We start from the raw sequence: 15,772 nt of genomic DNA, 5'->3' as shown, positions 1-15,772 counted from the left end.
AGGGCTGGGCATGTTGCAGGGTCATAAGATGTGTACCCGGTCCGGTATGAGAGTGCAGTTCCCTTCCGTGTTTTGTATATGTCTAGGGTGATTACATATTCCTGTGCACCCTTTTTTTGTTTTCAGTTTGTTTGGATTTGAAAGCTTGCATTGTGTGGCTGTTATAGGGTCTCAGGTATTTGGAAAGGACCTTGACGTGGTACCTGAGCTTGTCCCATTTGGCCAGATGCGGTGACTAACCTTTCCAGTTTTGCTTTTAAATCTTAGCTGAGAGCTTGTAAGTGAGTGCTGGGTTTTCTCTGTGTGTTGTATTAATTTGTTTTGTAATTTTCCCTATGGTTCTTGCACCCAGACCTGTCTGGGGTTAACTGCTTGTGGCTCTGGGGACAGCACAGCTTCCTGTGAGTGCCAGTGGCACCCAGGGCTGGGCATGTTGCAGGGTCATAAGATGTGTACCCGGTCCAGTATGAGAGTGCAGTTCCCTTCCGTGTTTTGTATATGTCTAGGGTGATTACATATTCCTGTGCACCCTTTTTTTGTTTTCAGTTTGTTTGGATTTGAAAGCTTGCATTGTGTGGCTGTTATAGGGTCTCAGGTATTTGGAAAGGACCTTGACGTGGTACCTGAGCTTGTCCCATTTGGCCAGATGCGGTGACTAACCTTTCCAGTTTTGCTTTTAAATCTTAGCTGAGAGCTTGTAAGTGAGTGCTGGGTTTTCTCTGTGTGTTGTATTAATTTGTTTTGTAATTTTCCCTATGGTTCTTGCACCCAGACCTGTCTGGGGTTAACTGCTTGTGGCTCTGGGGACAGCACAGCTTCCTGTGAGTGCCAGTGGCACCCAGGGCTGGGCATGTTGCAGGGTCATAAGATGTGTACCCGGTCCGGTATGAGAGTGCAGTTCCCTTCCGTGTTTTGTATATGTCTAGGGTGATTACATATTCCTGTGCACCCTTTTTTTGTTTTCAGTTTGTTTGGATTTGAAAGCTTGCATTGTGTGGCTGTTATAGGGTCTCAGGTATTTGGAAAGGACCTTGACGTGGTACCTGAGCTTGTCCCATTTGGCCAGATGCGGTGACTAACCTTTCCAGTTTTGCTTTTAAATCTTAGCTGAGAGCTTGTAAGTGAGTGCTGGGTTTTCTCTGTGTGTTGTATTAATTTGTTTTGTAATTTTCCCTATGGTTCTTGCACCCAGACCTGTCTGGGGTTAACTGCTTGTGGCTCTGGGGACAGCACAGCTTCCTGTGAGTGCCAGTGGCACCCAGGGCTGGGCATGTTGCAGGGTCATAAGATGTGTACCCGGTCCGGTATGAGAGTGCAGTTCCCTTCCGTGTTTTGTATATATATATATATATATATCACCAATAAAGAAACTGCACTCTCAGGTCTTTTGTAAAGTGGAGAACAAAAAATCAGATGCTGATGACGGGGACTTGCTCCTTGAAAACGTTACATTAAAAAAGAGGCTTTTTTGTTCTCCACTCTACAAAAGACCTGAGAGTGCAGTTTCTTTATTGGTGATATCTGTTACATTGCTGCACCCAGGCAGATGACCCTAGGAGGGTATATCCTGTGCAAGGGACGGTATTATATATATATATATATATATATATATATATTATATATTATATATATGTATATTATATATATTTTATATACAGGGAGTGCAGAATTATTAGGCAAGTTGTATTTTTGAGGATTAATTTTATTATTGAACAACAACCATGTTCTCAATGAACCCAAAAAACTCATTAATATCAAAGCTGAATATTTTTGGAAGTAGTTTTTAGTTTGTTTTTACTTTTAGCTATTTTAGGGGGATATCTGTGTGTGCAGGTGACTATTACTGTGCATAATTATTAGGCAACTTAACAAAAACAAATATATACCCATTTCAATTATTTATTTTTACCAGTGAAACCAATATAACATCTCAACATTCACAAATATACATTTCTGACATTCAAAAACAAAACAAAAATAAATCAGTGACCAATATAGCCACCTTTCTTTGCAAGGACACTCAAAAGCCTGCCATCCATGGATTCTGTCAGTGTTTTGATCTGTTCACCATCAACATTGCGTGCAGCAGCAACCACAGCCTCCCAGACACTGTTCAGAGAGGTGTACTGTTTTCCCTCCTTGTAAATCTCACATTTGATGATGGACCACAGGTTCTCAATGGGGTTCAGATCAGGTGAACAAGGAGGCCATGTCATTAGATTTTCTTCTTTTATACCCTTTCTTGCCAGCCAAGCTGTGGAGTACTTGGACACGTGTGATGGAGCATTGTCCTGCATGAAAATCATGTTTTTCTTGAAGGATGCAGAGTTCTTCCTGTACCACTGCTTGAAGAAGGTGTCTTCCAGAAGCTGGCAGTAGGACTGGGAGTTGGGCTTGACTCCATCCTCAACCCGAAAAGGCCCCACAAGCTCATCTTTGATGATACCAGCCCAAACCAGTACTCCACCTCCACCTTGCTGGCGTCTGAGTCGGACTGGAGCTCTCTGCCCTTTACCAATCCAGCCACGGGCCCATCCATCTGGCCCATCAAGACTCACTCTCATTTCATCAGTCCATAAAACCTTAGAAAAATCAGTCTTGAGATATTTCTTGGCCCAGTCTTGACGTTTCAGCTTGTGTCTTGTTCAGTGGTGGTCGTCTTTCAGCCTTTCTTACCTTGGCCATGTCTCTGAGTATTGCACACCTTGTGCTTTTGGGCACTCCAGTGATGTTGCAGCTCTGAAATATGGCCAAACTGGTGGCAAGTGGCATCTTGGCAGCTGCACGCTTGACTTTTCTCAGTTCATGGGCAGTTATTTTGCGCCTTGGTTTTTCCACACGCTTCTTGTGACCCTGTTGACTATTTTGAATGAAACGCTTGATTGTTCGATGATCATGCTTCAGAAGCTTTGCAATTTTAAGAGTGCTGCATCCCTCTGCAAGATATCTCACTATTTTTGACTTTTCTGAGCCTGTCAAGTCCTTCTTTTGACCCATTTTGCCAAAGGAAAGGAAGTTGCCTAATAATTATGCACACCTGATATAGGGTGTTGATGTCATTAGACCACACCCCTTCTCATTACAGAGATGCACATCACCTAATATGCTTAATTGGTAGTAGGCTTTCGAGCCTATACAGCTTGGAGTAAGACAACATGCATAAAGAGGATGATGTGGTCAAAATACTCATTTGCCTAATAATTCTGCACTCCCTGTATATATATCTATATATAATCTTGAGACATGCTTGGCCAGTCCATCACATTTACCCTCAGCTTTTTTAGCAAGGCAGTGGTCGTCTTGGAGGTGTGTTTCGGGTCGTTATCATGTTGGACTACTGCCCTGCGGCCCAGTCTCCGAAGGGAGGGGATCATGCTCTGCTTCAGTATGTCACAGTACATGTTGGCATTCATGGTTCCCTCAATTAACTGTAGCTCCCCAGTGCCAGCAGCACTCATGTAGGTCCAGGCCATGACACTCCCACCACCATGCTTGACTGTAGGCAAGACACATTTGTCTTTGTACTCCTCACCTAGTTGCCGCCACACAGGCTTGACACCATCTTAACCAAATAAGTTTATCTTTGTCTCATCGGACCACAGGACATGGTTCCAGTAATCCATGTCTTTAGTCTGCTTGTCTTCAGCAAACTGTTTGCAGTTGTGTGTGAATATATATATATATAATTTTTTATATATATATATATATATGTGTGTGTATGTATGTATGTGTATATAGATATAAAGATATATATATATGTATACAGTTGTGCTCATAAGTTTACATACTCTGGCAGAATTTATGATTTCTTGGCCTTTTTTCAGAGAATATGAGTAACACAAAAACTTTTCTTTCACTCATGGTTAGTGTTTGGCTGAAGCCATTTATTATCAATCAACTGTGTTTACTCTTTTTAAATCATAATGGCAACAGAAACTACCCAAATGACCCTGATCAAAAGTTTACATAACCTGGTGAATTTGGCCTGATAACATGCACAAAAGTTGACACAAAGGGGTTTGAATGGCTATTAAAGGTAACCATCCTCACCTGTGATCTGTTTGTTTGTAATTAGTGTGTGTGTGTGTGTGTATAAAAGATGGGCTGCATGGTCGAGTTGGCAGAAGAAAGCCATTACTATGCAAATGCCACAAAGTATCCCGCTTACAGTACGTCAAACAGCACAGAGACAAGCCTCAAACCTTCTGGCTCAAAGTCATTTGGAGTGATGAGACCAAAATTGAGCTTTTTGGCCACAACCATAAACGCTACATTTGGAGAGGAGTCAACAAGTCCTATGATGAAAGGTACACCATTCCTACTGTGAAACACGGAGGTGGATCTCTGATGTTTTGGGGATGTGTGAGCTACAAAGGCACAGGAAATTTGGTCAGAATTCATGGCAAGATGAAGGTAGTATGTTATCAAAAAATACTGGAGGAAAATTTGCATTCATCAGCCCGGAAGCTGCGCATGAGACGTGCTTGGACATTCCAACATGACAATGATCCTAAACACAAGGCCAAGTCGACCTGTCATTGGCTACAGCAGAATAAAGTGAAGGTTCTGAAGTGGCCATCTCAGTCTCCTGACCTCAATATCAACCTGCAGTTCATGCAAGACAGCCCAAGAATTTACAGGAACTGGAGGCTTTTTGCCAGGAAGAATGGGCAGCTTTACCATTTGAGAAGATAAAGAGCCTCATCCACAAATATAAAAAATAGTCAAAGTGAAAATAGTATCACACTGGATATATATTCAATACTAATTGTCACTCTTTGCCCCAACAATTGGTAGCAATACCTGTAAAATAATGATACACTTAAAAATGTTGCTAAGGGTGTGTATGCTCCCAAATACATCAAATTAAAAGAACAAAGTTCCAAAATAAATGTATTCAGGAAAAGTCTAAAGAGATTCCACGTGAAGTGATTTTCTTAGAAAGCAAACTCCAGGTGAGTTGGTGTGCCCAAAAGACCAATACAGATGAACTTCCGTCTTACAAAAAATGACATCAATCAGAATGAGGTGAGTGCTGCACAGATTGTCAAGTAGTTGGCTCTCTAGTCGTTGGCTCTATAGTAGAAATGGATCCACTTCCTTCAATGCCCCTTGGAAAAAGATCTCCTCTTTATTCACTCTCTCAAAGATGTGGTAGCCCCGTCAAGTTCCAATGTAGAGAGAGAAATAAACACAAAGAGAGTGCAATATTGTTTTCACCAAGCACACTTAATGTTTTATTGATTAAAAATACATAGGTAAAACTTGCTTACATTCTGTGACCTCAATTCACATATGAGGTATCAGTAGCGTGTGTTATAACTATCGTTCATATGACAGCAAATGAGGAAGACCTATTTGTATACATCAGTTCATATATAGGATCAGTTGTCAACCCAAGGAGCATAAATCTCACCAAACAAGTTTGTCAATGTTGGTCTGATGAAGGGGTGCACACCCCAAAACGTCACATGTTTATATGGAATAAAACACTTTTTATTTACCTGTATCAAGTCCAGTGAGTGCTTGTGTTATAACTTGGATATAATATATATATATATATATATATATATATATATATATATATATATATATTACTCACTGTAAGTGTGTATTGCCTGGGTGCACTCTATTGTAGATAGGTAGAAACTTCAAGGAAAAAAGAGGCACTCACAGGTCTTAGATATAATATATATATATTTATGTATAGATATATATTGTACCAAAATACCAACAAATATATGTGGAAATATGTATTTATGAATAAATAGAACATATTCTGCTATGTGAAGAACATTGGAATGTGATATATATATTTTTATATCTGGTAAGCGCACTTGAGAATATGAGTTCGGGTTAGCAAGAGAGTGGGGTGTTAGTTCCCCCCCCCCCCCCCACACTTTTTTTCTCTATTCACTTCTATGGGGTAATAGGTTATTGTGTGTGTGATATTCTAACCTGCTTTTTGCGTGCATCAGCTTAGCTTGCAAGCAATAACTTTTGAATTTCAACTTGTAATACGAGTGCTACGCAACGCGTGCAAAAAGTTTACTTCTAACGCAGTTAGCGCAGGATCAAAATCGCTAAATGGAACTTTTAACTCCTGTAATAAAAGCTTGTTATCCAAGAGTTTTGCAAGCACTCTAGCATTACCAACCACTGAAAAAGAGAGTGAACTTCTATAAAAAAAAAAATCCTGTTTTTTTGTTTTAATGATTTATTTGTTTTGTTACAAATGTACAGGCATTGCAAATGATACAATAGACATGAAGGGACATAAAACCCAACATTCTTTGATGATTCAGATAGAGCATACAGCTTTAAACAGTTTTCCAATTTACTTCTATTAACAGTTTTGTCTCATTATCTTTGTATCCTTTGTTAAAGGAGCAGCAATACACTCCTGGGAGTTATCTAAACACATTGGATGAGTCAATGACAACACGCACATAAGTGCAGCCACCAGTCAGCAACTAGCTCCCATTAGTCCATTGCCGCTCCTTAGGCTACCTAGATATGTTTTTCAACAAAGGATAAGAAGAAGAAAGCAAATTAGATAATATAAGTAAATTGGAAAGTTGTTTAAAATTGTATTCTCTATCTGAATGATGAAAGAAAAAAAGTTTGCATTTATGTCACTTTAATGGGCAGATCAAACTAGGAGCTTACATTAAACAGAGTGTGCTGTTTGTGATTATGCATCCCTCGTTGCTGACATGACCATGATTGAGAGAAAACAAAAAAAAATATTTTCACATGAACCTTTTGGATTTCTCTCCCCTTGAGTAAAAGTGTTTTTTTTGTTTTGTTTTTTTACAGGATCAGCTCTTTGTGAGTATGAGCTCTCCCCTTCCGAGTATTCTGCATCTTCCATGTGCCCAAAGCTTCCAGTACCAGAAAGGTAAGCGATTGTATAAATGTCTGACTGATTGCTGAATGCATGGAAATATGTTTTACTTGCTGTGACGTAATCAATTATACAACATATTTTTTATTTTATTGCTGCTTCAGAATGTTTTTATTAAGTTCATGTTATACTTTGCAAACTCACTCAAACACTGAAATAATATCAAATTATACTTGAGCTTGAGAGCCTTTCAATCCGTGGACAGCAAAGTACTTCTGCTGATTTAGCTCAATGACAGAATCCTCTTCTCCTTTGGTTTCAACGTGTTTAGTTGTGTATTGTGTTTGTCCCACATATTTATTGTGCTCCTGTAGCATCAGTTATTTATGTTTTAAATCAAAAAATATATAATAATAATAGTTCTATATAAGACATTCACAAAATAAAAAAACAAATTCAGTCCCCTCCCCATAATGCAGCTGCATGATTGGATTGGTTGGCTGTATGTACAATGGAACATATCAACTCGATAAGAGCCGGTTTATAGTTAATAAGTGGGTAAAATTCATCCAGAGGTTGCTTCTAAAGCGTTCTAGGTGACCCTTTTGATGTCATTGGAACATTGCTTGAAGAGCATATTTGTTGCAAATAGTGTTATTCTGATGTAGTCATAATATTTTAAACAGCAACAAAGTACTGACATTTGTGTCACCTACTGTAGTATTAAGCTGAATGTCGTTATGATACGTTGTTCAGCTTTATCTTTTTAGTTGTATATGCTCCTGTAAAATCTAAAATAGAATGTGCTTTGGAAAACTGAAGTCTCCTGCTGTATTAAAAGGCTTTTAGCAGCAACGGGATGAGAATAGAATCCTTTTCTCAAACGTGCTAATGTATAAAACATTTTATTGTTCTAGTACTGAATAAAAATGAAAATGTATGAAGTTTTTAAACAATGTCACATTTCACTTAATTTGAAATAAAACCAGTGCTGTAAAGCAGAAGGGCCTTTGAATCTTATTTTTCTCTGGTGTATTATTTCTGCTATCTGACAAATGTTTAATGGCTATTTGTATTAAATATTTTCATTCAAAACTTTAGGTTACACCAGTAAAGCTATTCACATAGGTTCCACATTTAATCAAGGTAAATATGTATTCTTGACACACGTAATATTCATTTTATATGAATATTTACTAACAAATCGTCCATATTTTTATCAGGGAACATTGAATAACCCCCATATCAGGAAACCTCTTACTGAAAGAGAAAAGAACCAAAATACATTGCCCAACCTGTATAATATACCTGGATCTTCTTGCTAGGACAGCAAACTGGAAAGAGAGAGTGATTTGGATCACAAAGATATATACTTCATGGGGTCTATACATGTTTGTGCAGTTTATATACTAGCTCCCACAAGGTAACCTAGCCTAGTAACGGGGATATATATATAAATTTCCAACAGATGGTGTACTAAACAACCAACCTTATTCTATACCACACTATCACTTCGATTGAGACAGCACATTATGCAGGAGATGATTCCTTACCAATTTAAGCCACCACTAGAAGAAAGGCAGAATCTTCAATCTACTGAGCAATAAAGCCCTTCTTCTCCCACTTCCCTCTTCCTTCAGTATCTGCTTGAAGAAAGCTGCTTCGTTTGGAGCTCTGCCTCTTTGGAACTCTCATACTACTGGAAGGGTTCTTTGCATCTCTGATACTGACCCCTCTCTTTTCCATGTATGTTTACTGAAAGGGTCCTACCGTGCCTCCTTGGTTGGAATTCTCTGAACCCTCTCTGTTCCATTCATTTTCATTGCTTTTCAGTATCTCTGCCAACTCAATTGTTCTGTCGCACAACAGGGTTGCAAGGATATTTCTTCACAATGACTTATTTCAGTCCTATGTACATCACCAGTTTCACTTGGCTCTGGTCTAACTCTGCAATCTGTTACTGAAACTTACAGACTAGCTTCATTTCTCTCTTGCAAATATAACACAAGAACAAGATATTTAGGCAAGAGCTGCTCATTTATTGCAGCAGCTAACATAATTTCCTTTCTACATACTCTTTGCAGTGTAAACAACTGAAATAATTTCATTATATAGTTTATTTAGTACTCTCTCACATATATTTAGAAAGCAACCTTAATCTTAGAAATGGTCATGCTCACCCTTCCTTACTAACTTCTCTTATTTAGCATCTACCGGTGCAATTGGGTGTATCTCATCTGGAAGGTCAATCTATGCAACAATTCAGAATAACCTTAGACATGTATATCAACATGCATACACTTATCCTGTTCTTTGTGTACTTCCTGAGGGGAAAACCTTTGCTTCCATAATGTTGCAGGGTGTTATCAGCTATAACACAGTTTGGACCATTGACAGTGTAGCTCAGCCTATGGTGTCCTTTAAAGATAAACTACCATTTTCTTCCTTCACAGGGATGTCTTATTTCAATTGTTATTCATTTTAATCTATTGCATGTATGATTTCCACCTTACAAGTTTTAAGTGATCCTAAGATTTCTCCTTAAGCATCTGTAAATCTGAGCATTATCCCCTTTCAGTGCTGTTGGTACACTTTAAGTAGAGGTTTTATGCCTCAAAATCCTTCCTACAAGACTTTGTCCCCTTGTTTAGCAACATTTCTGAAGATTTATTTTTCCACTTCAGACTTGGCCTCAGATTCTACTTGATTAACAAGAAATTCAGCAGGTCACACTACACATTTTAACTGCAAAGCCTAAATTGACAGTCTCTTCCAGACCAATCCTCCCAAATAAAGTGTGTTCTGTTTCTTTCTTAGAGTTACATATAGGTTACTCATGTACATAAACCTTTTTCTCTTGTTAAGTGTGTTCAGTCCACGGGTCATCCATTACTTATGGGATATATTCTCCTTCCCAACAGGAAGTTGCAAGAGGATCACCCAAGCAGAGCTGCTATATAGCTCCACCCCTCACATGTCATATCCAGTCATTCTCTTGCAAGTCTCAACAAAGGAGGTTGTGAGAGGAGACAGGAGTAACATTCTAAAATCAAAAGTTTATTATTTTAAAATAGCACCGGAGTGTGCTGTTTGTTCTCTCAGGCAATATTTAGAAGAAGAATCTGCCTGCGTTTTTTCTATGATCTTAGCAGACGTAACTAAGATCCACTGGCTGTTCTCGCACATTCTGAGGAGTGGGGTACTTTCAGAGAAGGGAATAGCATGCGGGGTCCCCCGCAAATGAGGTATGTGCAGTAAAATATTTTCTAGGAATGGAATTGACTATGAAAACACTGCTGTTACCCATATGACGTAAGTACAGCCTTTAATGCAGTAGTAGCGACTGGTATCAGGCTGATAAATGTATGCGCAGTTGAGTTATTTTCTAGGGACTAGAATTTAACTTTAAATACTGTTAGTACTGAAATAAATGTATGAGCCTTAACTGCAGTAGAAGCGACTGGTAGCAGGCTTAGTGATAACTTTGCATAACACTGGAAAGTTGTTTTTTAAAACGTTTACTGGCATGTTATTCGTTTTGTGAGGTACTTTGGTGATAAATCTTTTTGGGCATGATTTTTTTCCACATGGCTAACGTATTGCATAGACACCGTTATATCAGGTCTCCCACTGTTGTGATATGAGTGGGATGGACCTTTTTTTAGCGCCTTGTTGCGCAGTTAAAATTCTAGCACAGTCTTCCTGCTTCTTCCTCTTTGATCCAGGACGTCTCCAGAGAGCTCAGGGGTCTTCAAAATTCATTTTTGAGGGAGGTAATCAGTCACAGCAGACCTGTGACAGTGTGTTTTACTGTGAGAAAAGCGTTAAATCTTAAATTGATTATCCGTTTTGGGTATTGAGGGGTTAATCATCCTTTTGCTAATGGGTGCAATCCTCTGCTAATTTCATACATTTACCGTTTAAAATTGGTTGCTATAACCGTATTAGTTCGTTGTTATTTGACAGTTTTTTTGTGTTTTTAAAAGCGCTGCAGCGTTTTTTATATTGCTTGTAAACTTATTGAAAGAAATTTCCAAGCTTGATAGCTTCATTGCTAGTCTGTTTAAACATGTCTGACACAGATGAATCTGCTTGCTCATTATGTTTAAAGGCCAATGTGGAGCCCAATAGAAATATGTGTACCAATTGTATTGATGTTACTTTAAATAAAAGTCTGTCTTTACCGGTAAAGAAATTATCACCAGACAACGAGGGGGAAGTTATGCTGCCTAACTCTCCTCACGTGTCAGTACCTTTGCCTCCCGCTCAGGAGGTGCGTGAGATTGTGGCGCCAAGCACATCAAGGCCCTTACAAATCACTTTACAAGATATGGCTAATGTTATGAAAGAAGTATTATCTAATTTGCCTGAGTTAAGAGGCAAGCGCGATAGCTCTGGGTTAAGGACAGAGCGCGCTGATGATATGAGGGCCATGTCTGACACTGCGTCACAATTTGCAGAACATGAGGACGGAGAGCTTCATTCTGTGGGTGACGGATCTGATCCAGGGAGACCGGATTCAGACATTTCAAATTTTAAATTTAAGCTTGAGAACCTCCGTGTATTACTAGGGGAGGTATTAGCAGCTCTGAATGATTGCGACACGGTTGCAATCCCAGAGAAATTATGTAGGCTGGATAAATACTATGCGGTACCGGTGTGTACTGACGTTTTTCCTATATCTAAAAGGCTTACAGAGATTATTAACAAGGAGTGGGATAAACCCGGTGTGCCTTTTTCCCCTCCTCCGATATTTAGAAAAATGTTCCCAATAGACGCCACCACACGAGACTTATGGCAGACGGTCCCTAAGGTGGAGGGAGCAGTTTCTACTTTAGCCAAGCGTACCACTATTCCGGTGGAGGATAGTTGTGCTTTCTCAGATCCAATGGATAAAAAATTAGAAGGTTACCTTAAGAAAATGTTTGTTCAACAAGGTTTTATATTACAGCCCCTTGCATGCATTGCACCCGTCACTGCTGCAGCGGCTTTCTGGTTTGAGTCTCTGGAAGAGGCTATTCGCACAGCACCATTGGATGAGACTTTGAACAAGCTTAAAGCCTTTAAGCTAGCTAATGCATTTGTTTCGGATGCCGTTGTGCATTTAACCAAACTAACGGCTAAGAACTCCGGATTCGCCATTCAGGCCCGCAGAGCGCTATGGCTTAAATCCTGGTCAGCAGATGTAACATCTAAATTGCTTAATATTCCTTTCAAAGGGCAAACCTTATTCGGGCCCGGCTTGAAGGAGATTATTGCTGACATTACTGGAGGTAAGGGTCACACCCTTCCTCAGGACAGGGCCAAATCAAAGGCCAAACAGTCTAGTTTTCGTGCCTTTCGTAATTTCAAGGCAGGAGCAGCATCAACTTCCTCCGCTCCAAAACAGGAAGGAACTGCTGCTCGTTACAGACAGGGTTGGAAAAGCAACCAGTCCTGGAACAAGGGCAAGCAGGCCAGAAAGCCTACTTCTGCCCCTAAGACAGCATGAAGAGAGGGCCCCCTATCCGGAAACGGATCTAGTGGGGGGCAGACTTTCTCTCTTCGCCCAGGCTTGGCCAAGAGATGTCCAGGATCCCTGGGCGTTGGAGATTATATCTCAGGGATACCTTCTGGACTTCAAAGCTTCTCCTCCACAAGGGAGATTTCATCTTTCAAGGTTATCAGCAAACCAAATAAAGAAAGAGGCTTTTCTTCACTGTGTACAAGACCTCCTAGTAATGGGGGTGATCCACCCAGTTCCGCGGACGGAACAAGGGCAAGGATTTTACTCAAATCTGTTTGGGGTTCCCAAGAAAGAGGGAACCTTCAGACCAATCTTGGACCTAAAGATCTTAAACAAATTCCTAAGAGTTCCATCATTCAAAATGGAGACTATTCGAACCATCCTACCCATGATCCAAGAGGGTCAGTATATGACCACAGTGGACTTAAAGGATGCCTACCTTCACATACCGATTCACAAAGATCATTATCGGTACCTAAGGTTTGCCTTTCTAGACAGGCATTACCAGTTTGTAGCTCTTCCCTTCGGGTTAGCTACGGCCCCGAGAATTTTTACAAAGGTTCTGGGCTCGCTTCTGGCGGTACTAAGGCCGCGAGGCATAGCGGTGGCTCCGTACCTAGACGACATTCTGATACAAGCGTCAAGTTTTCAAAATGCAAAGTCTCATACAGAGATAGTTCTAGCATTTCTGAGGTCGCATGGGTGGAAAGTGAACATGGAAAAGAGTTCTCTGTTACCACTCACAAGGGTTCCCTTTCTAGGGACTCTTATAGATTCTGTAGAGATGAAGATTTACCTGACGGAGTCCAGGTTATCAAAAATCCTAAATGCTTGCCGTGTCCTTCATTCCATTCCAAGCCCATCAGTAGCTCAGTGCATGGAAGTAATCGGCTTAATGGTCGCGGCAATGGACATAGTACTGCATCTCAGACCGCTGCAATTATGCATGCTGAGTCAGTGGAATGGGGATCTGTCCCCTTTACTAAATCTGGACCAGGAGACCAGAGATTCTCTTCTCTGGTGGTTGTCTTGGATTCATCTGTCCAAGGGAATGACTTTTCGCAGACCAGATTGGACGATTGTAACAACAGATGCCAGCCTGCTAGGCTGGGGCGCAGTCTGGAATTCCCTGAAGACTCAGGGATCATGGACTCAGGAGGAGAAACTCCTTCCAATAAACATTCTGGAATTAAGAGCGATATTCAATGCTCTTCTAGCTTGGCCTCAGTTAGCAACACTGAGGTTCATCCGATTTCAGTCGGACAACATCACGACTGTGGCTTACATCAATCATCAAGGGGGAACCAGGAGTTCCCTAGCGATGTTGGAAGTCTCAAAGATAATTCGCTGGGCAGAGTCTCACTCTTGCCATCTGTCAGCGATCTACATCCCAGGCGTGGAGAACTGGGAGGCGGACTTTCTAAGCCGCCAGACCTTTCACCCGGGGGAGTGGGAACTTCACCCGGAGGTATTTGCTCAACTGATTCTTCGTTGGGGCGAACCGGAACTGGATCTCATGGCTTCTCGCCAGAACGCCAAGCTTCCTTGTTACGGATCCAGGTCTAGGGACCCGGGAGCGGTGCTGGTAGATGCACTAGCTAGCAGCCCCTTGGATTTTCAACATGGCTTATGTGTTCCCACCGTTTCCGTTGCTGCCTCGTCTGATTGCCAGGATCAAACAGGAGAGAGCATCAGTGATTCTGATAGCTCCTGCGTGGCCACGCAGGACCTGGTATGCAGACCTAGTGGACATGTCGTCCTGTCCACCATGGTCTCTGCCTCTGAGGCAGGACCTTCTACTTCAGGGTCCTTTCAACCATCCAAGCCTAATTTCTCTGAGGCTGACTGCATGGAGATTGAACACTTGATTCTTTCAAAGCGTGGTTTCTCGGAGTCGGTTATTGATACATTGATACAGGCTCGGAAACCGGTTACCAGAAAAATTTACCATAAGATATGGCGTAAATATTTACATTGGTGTGAATCCAAGAGTTACTCATGGAGTAAGGTTAGGATTCCTAGGATATTGTCTTTTCTACAAGAGGGTTTAGAAAAGGGTTTATCCGCTTTTTGTCAGGCTTTGGCTAGGATTAAGCCTGTGTTTAAAACTGTTGCTCCTCCGTGGAGCTTAAACTTGGTTCTTAAAGTTCTTCAGGGTGTTCCGTTTGAACCCCTTCATTCCATTGATATTAAGCTTTTATCTTGGAAAGTTCTGTTTTTGATGGCTATTTCCTCGGCTCGAAGAGTCTCTGAGTTATCTGCCTTCCATTGCGATTCTCCTTATCTGATTTTTCATTCAGACAAGGTAGTTTTGCGTACTAAACCTGGATTTTTACCTAAGGTTGTTTCTAATAGGAATATCAATCAGGAGATTGTTGTTCCATCATTATGTCCTAACCCTTCTTCAAAGAAGGAATGTCTTTTGCATAATCTGGACGTAGTCCGTGCCCTGAAGTTCTACTTACAGGCAACTAAGGATTTTCGGCAAACTTCTTCTCTGTTTGTCGTTTATTCTGGACAGAGGAGAGGTCAAAAGGCTTCGGCCGCCTCTCTCTCTTTTTGGCTTCGTAGCATAATACGTTTAGCCTATGAGACTGCTGGACAGCAGCCCCCTGAAAGAATTACAGCTCATTCCACTAGAGCTGTGGCTTCCACCTGGGCCTTTAAGAATGAGGCCTCTGTTGAACAGATTTGCAAGGCTGCAACTTGGTCTTCACTTCATACCTTTTCAAAATTTTACAAATTTGACACTTTTGCTTCTTCGGAGGCTGGTTTTGGGAGAAAGGTTCTACAGGCAGTGGTTCCTTCTGTTTAATGTTCCTGCCTTGTCCCTCCCATCATCCGTGTACTTTAGCTTTGGTATTGGTATCCCATAAGTAATGGATGACCCGTGGACTGAACACACTTAACAAGAGAAAACATAATTTATGCTTACCTGATAAATTTATTTCTCTTGTAGTGTGTTCAGTCCACGGCCCGCCCTGTCTTTTTTTGAGGCAGTTCTAAATTTTAATTAAAACTCCAGTCACCACTGCACCCTATAGTTTCTCCTTTCTCGTCTTGTTTCGGTCGAATGACTGGATATGACATGTGAGGGGTGGAGCTATATAGCAGCTCTGCTTGGGTGATCCTCTTGCAACTTCCTGTTGGGAAGGAGAATATATCCCATAAGTAATGGATGACCCGTGGACTGAACACACTACAAGAGAAATACATTTATCAGGTAAGCATAAATTATGTTTTTTTCTGGGCAGATGAGATTGTTCTCTCTTATTCTGGATTATCTGCCTAGTCACAATACTAATGTATGTTTTGGCATAAGCTTTTAGCTCTATCTTGACCTTGTTTATTATTCTATTAAAGGGACATGAAACAAATGTTTTCTTTCATGATTCAGATACAGCATACAATTTTTAATT

At 40.7% G+C, this 15,772-nt stretch overlaps 1 protein-coding gene across 2 annotated transcripts in view; it reads left to right on the top strand.

Moving 5' to 3' along the window:
* Positions 1-15,772, top strand: part of SLC44A1 (solute carrier family 44 member 1) — a 454,935-nt gene that overhangs the window by 224,772 nt on the left and 214,391 nt on the right. For both annotated transcript variants that reach the window (XM_053702619.1, XM_053702618.1), the window contains exon 5: positions 6,820-6,901. In XM_053702619.1, coding sequence (XP_053558594.1) covers positions 6,820-6,901 — 82 coding nt within the window. The remainder of the gene's footprint in view (positions 1-6,819; positions 6,902-15,772) is intronic.

This window comes from Bombina bombina, chromosome 2 (genome assembly GCF_027579735.1).
Source record: "Bombina bombina isolate aBomBom1 chromosome 2, aBomBom1.pri, whole genome shotgun sequence".
Classification (NCBI taxonomy): domain Eukaryota; kingdom Metazoa; phylum Chordata; class Amphibia; order Anura; family Bombinatoridae; genus Bombina; species Bombina bombina.
The sequence above is the reverse complement of the archived record's forward strand: the minus strand, read 5'-3'. Positions and strand labels throughout refer to the sequence as shown.